The sequence below is a fragment of the Pavona decussata genome, unplaced genomic scaffold (genome assembly GCF_977016875.1).
Source record: "Pavona decussata unplaced genomic scaffold, jaPavDecu1.1 SCAFFOLD_130, whole genome shotgun sequence".
In the NCBI taxonomy this organism is placed as follows: domain Eukaryota; kingdom Metazoa; phylum Cnidaria; class Anthozoa; order Scleractinia; family Agariciidae; genus Pavona; species Pavona decussata.
The window spans coordinates 1,584,312-1,595,189 of record NW_028145544.1 but is presented as its reverse complement, the minus strand read 5'-3'; the positions used below and the strand labels follow the sequence as shown (position 1 = coordinate 1,595,189).

At 38.5% G+C, this 10,878-nt stretch overlaps 3 protein-coding genes across 3 annotated transcripts; 2 read left to right on the top strand and 1 right to left on the bottom strand.

Moving 5' to 3' along the window:
- Positions 1–239: 239 nt before the first annotated feature.
- On the top strand, positions 240–2,326 carry LOC146468570 (uncharacterized). The gene is made up of 2 exons (XM_085124356.1): positions 240–1,145; positions 2,024–2,326. Exons 1-2 carry the CDS (start codon positions 413–415, stop codon positions 2,095–2,097), a joined length of 807 nt encoding a protein of 268 aa, XP_084980482.1. The 5' UTR covers positions 240–412; the 3' UTR covers positions 2,098–2,326.
- A 3,621-nt stretch (positions 2,327–5,947) lies between these two features.
- LOC146468569 (uncharacterized) lies at positions 5,948–8,599 on the bottom strand. The gene is made up of 2 exons (XM_085124303.1): positions 7,063–8,599; positions 5,948–6,537 (listed from the first exon to the last, which is right to left on the bottom strand). Exons 1-2 carry the CDS (start codon positions 8,473–8,475, stop codon positions 6,127–6,129), a joined length of 1,824 nt encoding a protein of 607 aa, XP_084980429.1. The 5' UTR covers positions 8,476–8,599; the 3' UTR covers positions 5,948–6,126.
- Positions 8,537–10,866, top strand: LOC146468568 (intraflagellar transport protein 25 homolog). The gene is made up of 5 exons (XM_085124326.1): positions 8,537–8,730; positions 9,071–9,177; positions 9,317–9,385; positions 10,294–10,337; positions 10,480–10,866. The coding sequence occupies exons 1-5, from the start codon at positions 8,639–8,641 to the stop codon at positions 10,582–10,584; spliced, it is 417 nt and encodes a 138-aa protein (XP_084980452.1). The 5' UTR covers positions 8,537–8,638; the 3' UTR covers positions 10,585–10,866.
- The last annotated feature ends 12 nt before the right edge of the window (positions 10,867–10,878 follow it).

The window sequence follows — 10,878 nt, the reverse complement described above, 5'->3', positions numbered from 1 at the left end:
CCCGAGAATTTTATGTTATGGGCACAGCTCTGTTTTTTGTTGTTGTTGTTGTTGTTGTTGTTGTATTGTTTTGTTTTTTCAAAAAAAAAAAAAACTAAGAACGACGTTACAACACAATAAACAGTACCACGACAAAAGCTTCCGTTTGAACCTTTCACACTTCAGCATTTCATCTTTCAAAGTTACTAAAAAACTTTGAGGAAGCATATCGTATGATCAAGATTTTTCTCTAAGTAAGAGGAAATAAGGTGCATGGGTACGTGGTAAGTGGTGCAGTGCCTCGTTAAAAATTCATTAATCTAAACTGAGAAATTCATCAAACTTACGGGTGGCCCGTCATGTAAATATGCAAAGTGAATGAAAAACGAAAACGTGTATATGAAAATTAAATGAGCTATAACGACATCAAAACATGGGTGCCGGCATTTGTTCAAAATTTCGAAAGTGGAGGAAAAGTCTGCGTAAAAGAAAAACTCCTGAAGAAGAAAAGGCCGCTTTAAATGTTAACGAAGAAAATCATAATAACGAGGAACCCGCTAAAGAAACGTTAAGGGAGATAATTCGTCAAGAAGACGACGAAATGAAAGTTGTTCCGTACACTAGTGCTGACTTGGAGGATTTGACAATTGAGCTTGAGAAAGAGCTTAAGAAACTTCCGTGTAACAAGCCGGCCGAAAAAGAAAAATTGTTCTTAGAGCTTGGACATGCGTTCTTTAAATTGTGCAAGTTTGAAACGGCGAGAAAGTACTACGAGAAGTATCTCAATCTTGTGAAACGAAAACGCTCTTTGCCGCGTTTGCAAAGAGCTTACTGCAATCTTGGATGTGTTTATAGAAGACTTGGGGATTTTGATAAGGCAGCCGAGTTTTTAGAAAGTGGCTTAGCAATTGCAGAAGAACTGCAGGATTTGAGATGTCAAGGAAGGCTTTACAATAACCTTGGAAACATTTGCGAGATGCAGATGGACTTCGAAAGTGCCATTTACTATCACTCAAAGAGGCGACAGATAGCTGAAGATTTAAAAGACGGTGATAGTGAAGCGAAGGCTAGTGCGAGTATCGCCAATGCGCATCACTGCATGGGGAATTTAAGGAAGAGCATCGCTTATTATGAAAGAGTCGTTCTTTGGTTGAGGAGAAAATTAGGTAAGACTTCAATATCCCTCCATCTGAAATATTGTAATATCACCAACATTTTTTAACTGTGTTCTTGGCTCAAACTGACACCACCAGATGCGCAACAGGAATTAATTAGATTGTAGAGATGATACGTGCCTACTAATAAGCGATAAAAAGGGAACCTGACATTTCGTTCACTCTTCAAAGCGTCATCTTGACACTAGCACTACAACACCAACAAGCTTGATAACGGGTCAACCACATAGTTGTAGTAGACCAGAGGACTGAAGACACCTATCAAAAATCAAAATTTAGCAAGAAGTGGTAAAAAAATCCCACAATTAATTGTTACATAAAAAGCAGGAATGTTGTTCCAGATGTTAGGTCATTAAGAATTAGTATCGTTGTAAGTTTCTATTAAACTGGAATTTCTGGCGTTATCGCTAAATTTAAACCATACAACAGGGCCAAAATACCTTACACTGAATGTGCTTTCCATATCGCGGTATTAAACCTATAATTAAGTGTATCATACAATTAAAAAGTTCCTGAATTTAAGGAGAACAATTTTGACGTTTAAATTATTGAAATCTTGTAAATCTTTTTCGACGCCTTATACAAACAACATTACTGAGGTACGTATTCTTTCGTACGAGATGAACGTAAACTAACGCCTAATCGAACTAAGAACATGCAGAGATTGCGTCAGGTGAATTTACAAAGAAACAAAAAAACATAACGGGTCTTTGCAATTAACGAAATTAAGTATTGTTGCGATTGGCGTTAGAAGCGAGAATTTTGAAAAAACTTGACCATCGACACTATCCGAATATTCTAAAACGTTACAGAGACAAACAAACAAGAAAATGCCGGCTTGATAACCTTATTATTTGATTAACCTACAGCGTATGAAGAACGACAGAGGAGCAGGCTGAATCTTGTATCTCAGCTACCCACTGAAGACGAGCAATGGGTGTAACAAACTGACAGAGAATCAGTTGCAGAGCCGGGGGCGAAACAAGCGTGATAGACTAAGATGGTTTCGTCTGAAATTGGGCCACATGTTTTACCGTTTTGGTGTACAATTGAGCACAGTCTGTTTTAAAGGGCCCGGGTCTTAAACTACAGTTGTTAAGGCATTTTGTTGGAGGATCTTCCATTAAAATAAGACATGAAATTCAATAAAAATAAATGAATTCCCAAAATTTTACTGTTTAATTTTTTTGCCTTCATATTCAAAGAACTTCTGTTTAATAAGGCTTATTCAGCCGGATCGATTCCTTCAATGAGAGATGCAGGAATCTTTCCGTCGATCTGTAGAGTGGATGGGAGCTTTAATTTACAGTTGTTAAGGCATGTTGTCGAAGGCTCTTCCATTGAAATAAGGCATGAAATCCCATAATTTTACAGTTTAATTTTTTTGCCTTTATTTTCAAAAAACTTCTGTTTAATGAGCTTATTCAACTGGATCGATTCCTTCGATTGGCGAAGAAGGAATCGATCCGTCGATCCATAGAGAGGAACAGAGCTTTATACTACAGTTGTTAAGGCATGTTGTCGGAGGATCTGTCATTAAAATAAGGCATGGAATCCCATAATTTACAGTTTAATTCTTTTTTGCCTTCATTTTCAAAGAACTTCTGCTTAATAAGGCTTATTCAGCCGATCGATTCCTTCAATAAGAGATACAGGAATCAATCCGTCGATCCGTAGAGTGGAACAGAGCTTTAAACTACAGTTGTTAAGGCACGTTGTCGGAGGATGAAATAAAGCATGCAATCCCATAATTTTACAGTTTAATTTTTTCCCTTCATTTCCAAAGAACTTCTGTTTAATGAAGCTTATTCAGCCGGATCGATTCCTTCAATAACGAATACAGGAATCGATCCGTAGAGTGGATAAGAGCTTTAAACTACAGTTGTTAAGGCATGTTGTCGGAGGATCTTCCATTGAAATAAGGCATGAAATCCCATAATTTTACATTTTTTTTTTCATTTTTTTTGCCTTCATTTCGAATGAACCTCTGTATAGTGAGGCTTATTCAGCCGGATCGATTCCTTCAATTTGCGAAGAAGAAATCGATCTGTCGATCCATAGAGAGGAACAGAGCTTTAAACTACAGTTGTTAAGGCAATGTGATCATCCTTTTACTTAAATGTAGCCACTGCGTCTTCCTCTCTCACTGTATCTTCTTCCACGTGGTATGTTTAAGACAAAATGGCTGAAAAAGAGAGAAAAAAACAGCCGACAGCGGTACCTCTGGACGCTTTGCCGGAGCGTTGTACCATGACGATGCACCACGAGATTTCGGCCCGCGGTTCGCTTATGCCAGCCGGAGATGGTTCCTCGATGCTTTCCGATACCTTGTCCCCGACAAGACAGTGAGGGAGAGAAAAGTCGGCCCCTAGACCATATGAGACAGATCCCTTTCGTAGGCACCTCAGTTCCACCTGACTTAAACTGAGATTCAGTCATGTATATATATGACAATGTAGTCATTTTGTCTTCCATGTGGTACATTTTGAGGTTTGAGTATGCGCACCTTCTAAAACGATATAATAACAGAAGGATGACTCGTGGTCAAACGAACTGTAGTCTTGGAGGTACCACTAGTCTTGGACTCCTTTAATCTTATTTCATTCTTACAATTTATATTGCCGTTTTCCCAAAAACGATTCCTTCGATGGATTGTTGACATTGTTAAGGGAATCAGGTCGTCACTTTGTGAAAGCCGTTGCTACTTTTCTGTTTTGGGCTATTAAGTCTACACTTATTACTGTGCCATGTAATGAAAATGTGCCACGTTTGTTACTACAACAACTCAGATGCTACCTTTCTCCTCTTGATGTCTGGTGACATCAATCCTAACCCTGGACCCGTTTCTGCTTCGACTGTTGGTAAGATCATTTGCCTCGTGATGAATGCCAGAAGCAGAAAAAGTTATCACAAAGACAGCACAACAAACTGGCAATCCGTGTGTAACCTCCTTTGCTTCCAAGACCTGGTGTAAGCCGAAAACTCTGACGTTATATGCGTCAATGAGACATGGTTGAACCAAAATATCAGCAACTCTGAAATATTGCATTCTGGCTTTACAACATTTAGGAGATATCGGTCTGATCGAGGTGGTGGTGGAGTGTTTATCGCAATCAAAACAGCCTCCTTCAAAACTGTCAAAGAATTTAAACCTGAATCGGAAGCCGAACTGCAACAGCTTGAGATCATTTGTGCCGAAATTACTATGCTTACTTATCAAATAATTTTATTCTGTTTTTACTATAGGCCACCCAATGAAGGCGCAAGTTAGATGGATGTATTCGATAATTTTCTGCATGAAGTTTGTGACCGGTTCGATAATATGGTAATTTCGGGTGACTTTAATTTGCCAGACATCCTCTGGGACTCCATTGACAGCGCATTGGGTGTTAATGAACTAGCCTTTATTAAAACGCCTCACGACCACCTCTTGACACAACTCAATAACAAACCCACTCGTAGCCACATACTTGCCCTGTAATCACGAGCGTGCCGAACCGCGTCAATGTAATCGACATATTGTCTCCAAAAGATACGGGGATTTTTACAGACCATAGCGTCATTATTGGGTATCTTAGACATTTTCCAAGTTAATTCATTTCAAATAGCCAAATTTGTGTTTTATTATCAAAATCAATTATTACCTCCAATGTTTCTAAAAATTGTTTTTTTACAAGTAGCCAAGTGCATAATTATGGCACCAGAACAGCCAACCACTATCGATCGCATTCTTGTCGCACCAATCTTAAGCAATTTACAATCCTTTATCAAGGTCCCAAAATCTGGATATCAATTACTTCTTCATTTAGTTTTTTCACCTTTAAGAAAATTTTTTTTGCAGTTTTTATCTATAAAATCATGAATTGACCAAGCTGCACTTACGCAGCACCATATTTTCTATCTATTAATGACAGCCGAGGTGGCCTCTCTTTTAAGCCTGGTGGTTTCTTGAGGTCTCCTCGCCATTATTGTAAATTGAATGATTTCTTTATTTGTCTACGATTATGCAAAGGCGACTTTGAGGGTCTGTGTACAGCTCTGTCAACAATTGACCTCTCTTCGATCAAAGCAAATGACGATATAAATACTGACTGGCATCAATGGAAAGACACGTTTCTCGAGCGGTCTCTGTCTATATACAGACCAAGAGGCTTAAGGGACGGAATCCAATACCTTGGATGTCTCGTGCAATACTTAGTTTGATCAAGAAAACGGAATCTGTAAGACAAAAGCTGAATCTATCTCCTTCGAGCCACCCAACATGGCTTAAAAAGGTTAAATTCTTGAAGGATTAGACTTGTATATTTTCAGCAGTCCTTTCTAGGTAGTGAACAGGTTAGTTAGCTTAGCCTATTAACAGGCTCCCAAGTGAGGTATAGCGCAAAAAGAAAACTCAGCAAGTGGAGCAAGCCGAGTGAGGACTGCCAGACCATGCTCGACTGGCTCCACTCCTGATTTTCTTTCTGTTCACAGGCTAACTCCTGCTTGGAAAGGAGCAAAAATTAAACAAATAAAAGCCACAAATAAAAGTTGATTTAGGCTGGTGATTGGTTCACATATTGGACTATCTAGAAGAGAGCTGCTACCAGGTTTCACAGTGCTTTGAAGACCCAGGGGGGAGATAGTGAGGAAGAGGATAAAGTCGAAAGGGGCAGAAAAAATTGACAGAAGAAAAATTTCATCCCCTCTATCCACCCCTAGGTGTCTGAGGATGTTTTCATAGCTGAGAAAAGCTTTGAATTTATTCAGGATGGAAACCACAAATGCATTTCTGATCAACAAATGAGTTGGGATCAGTGCAAAGAACAAATTTTTACTCCTTTAACCTTGCAGATACAAAGAGGCTTATTACTCTTTCTACAATATTGTGACTGTTGTTGTAAAATGATAGCATTTTAATAGCATTTAAACACTAGAAAACAAAAGGATAGCTTATCGTAAAGATGTCAAATATATATCATAAAAGTTAACTTTAGTTTATGTCAAAGTTCACAAGGTTTACTATTCCATTTACACAGAACTGGTAGACCTCAATTTGTGGAATACCTTTTCCAGCACATCTATACTCATCAACAACAACCAAAATATTGGACCAATGTTTTGAACATTGGTCAGTCTTTGATCCTTTGAGTGCATGTTCTTCCAGATTAGACTTGCTGCAAGACATCTCTTTCACACATCTAAGTACGTTTTCTTGTACCTGCCAATCAAGGGTCAATCCAAGGGCAGGAGAGGTCAGTAACCAAGCAACAGGGTAGTGCTCCTTTAAGGATGTGGTATCTTTGGTAGTCAGAGGTGATGAGGCACTTGCGATATGGTAACGCAAAAATCCACAAAGGTCAACTGATAAGGTCGCACTTGATGGCAAGGGGTCCTTGATATCCTAACAAAAAACAGAAGAAAAGGTTCATCAGTATGCTTTCATACAAGCAAAACATCAGTCCACTGTATTCCCAAGGGCAAGTTGCAATACTCCCAGTTACTTCATGAAGAAGAAGAAGAAGAACCTTTATTGATTTATAATGCTCAGGGTAGCCCCTTCAGATGCAAAAAGCTGTCTGTTATCAATGGGAGCCCTGAGCACAACAATGCTGGGTATCCTGTGATGGACTAGCATCCTATCAGGGGGAGGGGGAAGAGCAATACTCCTAGTTGCTTCACACTGGAAGTCCTGAGATGGACTCGCATTCCACCCAGGGGGAGTAGCAAATGGCCCTGGTCACTTCATGCTGGGTGTAGTGTGATGGACTAGGATACCATCCATGGTGGAGTAGCAAAACTCCTAGTTGCTTCATGCTGCATACCCTGTGGTGGACTAGCCTCTCATCCAGGGGGATTAGCAACACGCTAGGCCTTATTCGCTTCTTATGATTTTACAGGTCTAGAAGAGTAAGCTATTATAACAAACCTGGCAACCAAGCTCATCAGGGTGGGATCCTTGCTTTAATGGTTGTACAGTCCCCACAATGTAGTCATACAATCCCACCACCTCGCTCTCAATCACTGATATGCACAAACTTCCCTCTTCTTGGAACCCACGCAAAATAGCAACCTTCCCACAGACATCCACATCTTCATTAACAGCACTTCTTAAAATTTTTGCTTCAGTGTATAAAACTGACTGCAGAGCTTTTAACTTGAGATTTAGAGTTACGGTTGTGGAAATGTTTTTCCTGTTAATCTCAACACATTTATACAAAGACAATGGCTTGATTTGAGCCAGCTTCTCATAGTGTAATCCATTTGAATATTCCATATCATCATAAGGTGAATTGTCAAGCATATCATCATCTCCCTTCAATGCATCACTCCTGGTTGACATGTAAGCTGTTGATATTTCTTCAGAAAACACATCTTTCTTATAATAATCAACAAGTAAACTACAACCCATACTTTTCTTCATTTCAACAGCACCACGTTGGTCTTCCCACTTCCTTGGTTGACTTGAATTTGAACTCAACTCAGTTTCTTCTGAAGCAATGACCAGTTCAATGTTGTGGCCATGATTAACATTTTGTGAGGCACCACTGCCACTGTTATCACTGTCAGAATAAATGTCATAATCTAAGTTAGATGTACCATTATAGTTTGGTGCTGTAGCATCAGCTGTTTTCCAATCAACATCAGCTTTGCTTGTTGGCTCTTCATCATAATGTAGGAGTTGTTCTCTATTTCGCAATCTTGAAAATTTGTTAGAACCTGTCACTGGGTCTTGATTTTGAATTTGGTTGCTGTTATCACTAGTGGATATGTTTGTTGCTTCACTCAATCTTTCACTACCAGTAAAATCACTCTGCAAAGCTCCATTATGCAGTTTAAAATAATGCCGTTTAACTAGCTCTGTTGTTTTACATGCCGATGATAAAGGCACATTTGATGTGGAACAAGAAGCTGAAAGCAAAGAACTATGTGACAGATCATCTGCATAACAATGAGTTAATTGGAAATCATCATCAGGACCAACACCATCATCGGCATCATCACCATTGCCAACACCATTATGACAACTTTTGTCATCTTTTTTAAATATCAAACGAGAAGCAGGTAAGTTAACGTCAGTGCTTTGACTGTTTGGCTGAGAATGTACGGTCGTACACTGTTTGGCAAAATTCCACATGGCGTTTCCAAGTGGATGACATTCTGGGAAACATTTGGAAGATGAGTTATTGTTGTCCTTTAGAATAAAAGGGCTTAAAAGCCTCTTTGCTGCATCCCTATCTGCAGTGTTCACTTCTTCCACATAACCTCGACTATTACGCCAAAAGTCAAGGAATGTTGATGAAAACTGTCTCGTATTTATAGGAAACCCTCCATCCGCCATGTTGATAATGAGCCAGCAGCCTGTCAGCGTGTACCTGATGAACGCGCATACTCAATACTGTAACTCGCCCCAGTTCACTTTCGTTCTCATGATGTTTGGTTTGAAAAATTGAATTTGTCAACATTTCACACGAGTTTTCAGGGCCACAAACTGCACTACAAATATGTTTGACGTTGCTTTAAGTAGTGCTGGAGCGACTATTGCCCTTGTAACATCACATGACGAAAATTATCCGCCAGAAAACATCATAGACGGGTAGGTACTGTGGCGATAGCTAAGAAGAAAAATCTAAGCCGAAGCTTACTTCTAGTTTTTAGTAAGACCTAAGCTTAATTTTATTAAAGTTTTATTCCTTTACATCTTAAAGTAAGCCTACAGTAGGGGTGAACTAAGTTCGAAGATCAACAGTATTTTTATTATTGTATGACAACCTTTAAACTACTATTGTTTTCATGGTAATGTAAATCTCGATTGTTGTTATGGTAACGTAAAAAAGAGAGTCTTTTTTCTTTTTAATTGCATGTCGATAAACATTATTATTATTATATACATTTTTTACAAATTCTGCAATGTTTTTATTTTTTTAATTTAACAGAAGCCTTGAATCTTTCTGGCCAACAACAGGGATGTTTCCTCAAGAATTCATCATCAGCTTCAGTACACTCATGAGCATAGGAAACATAAAAATCTCGTGCTCAAATGGTAAGAAGATATCAATTTCAACCAAACAGAGAAGCAAATTTGGAAATAATGTATCTATATAGAAATTATTACTACATATAGGTGCAAGGAGATCATATATCACTGCATCACCACTAACAAAATTTACTCTTTCTGGCAGTTAAAGACCTTTCTATTGAGAAAAGTACAAAGACAGATCCAGTAGATTTTGAACCCCTAGTGGAGAAAGGTAATTATATTTTTGGGTTTTTCAACTGTGTTGATATAAGGAGAATTTATCGGCCACAATAAAGACATTTAAAAGTCAACATTTCAAGCACTAGCTCTGCGTGGACACACTCCGTTCAAGGGCTAGCACCCAAAATACCAGTTTTTAAAACTTTTTACTGTGGCCAATTTACATAATCCACCCAGTTGATAATTAACCAAATATTCACTCTCCCACCAATGCTAATGTCCCCTTCAGTGCTAAAATAGTGTGGTTGCAAATGTTGGAATGGCAGGGTTTTGTTACAATTTTGAATACATAGGTACCTGATGCAGGATAGTTAACTTGCATAATAATTATGCAAGTTATCATATTAATATCATATTAATATTATGATCATTGTAATCAACCTCATCCCCAGAGTCTTCAAGACATTCAAAATGGCGGATGGCGGTGAAGACACGCACTTGATTTCCGTCTTCCCTTTTTTTCCAGCTCAAATGTGGCTGCCAGATGGATACCATAATTTTGTTAATTTTAATTCTGCAAAATGTGTTACGAAGATGAAAATCAAATGACAATGCTCAACAATTCAAGGAGTATTTTTCAGCTAGTCATCGGGTCTTCGCCACCATCCACCATTTTAAATATATCACAAAGATCCGGCTTTGGAACAAGGTTGCATTTGTGGACAAAAGTTGGTCAGATGTTAAAACCAGGCTTATTCACACAGTCAATTGGTGCATAGCCTGGCCCTTAATGAAACCCAGAGTGGTCCATAGAGTGGTTGGAGCTAAATGGACTTTCCTGAACCTCAAAAGTGTTCTCAATCTCTACTTGACTACTTCTACAATAAAGAGCATATCACTATTTTGATGACATTTGATTACTTTCAAATGCTCATATGTGGGCACATTTTTCTATTTCAGAGTATGACAATACAGATGGTCAAATGCAGAGGGAGGAGATAAAGGTATATTTCCTTGAAAGTCCTTGAATTTGAGGGGCACTGGGGGAAGTAAGAAAGAATTATCAATCTTTGAATTTTATTTGTCAAAGCTGTATCTTCCATCAGGTTAAATTATTGAAAATATTTTTTTCTTCATTTTTATTAGATCCCTGTTACATCAGCATGTCATTTGAGATTTCTCATCAAGAGCGGATATGATCATTTTGTTTCCATTCATAATGTTAGTGTTGATGGAACTGCTGTACACTGAGCATAAAAGAATATTATTGTTGAAGTGTAAGTCAGAATAAGTTATTTATTTAAAAACTTTTTGGACTGTGAGCAGTCTCTCTTTTGCTCAAAAATCTGTGGGAAAGAACGCAAAAACCGTTGGTTGGGAGCAAACATGCCATGCTACTCATGTCTCGCAGCTTTGTTGCTCACCCCTCTGCAAATTTCCAAGTAAAAGAGAGATTGCTTGCAGTCTAAAAACTCTTATGTTCACTTTAGAGGAGTAGATTCTGACTGTGCCAGGGTGTTTACCATATCCAAGTCAGTTGTGGTC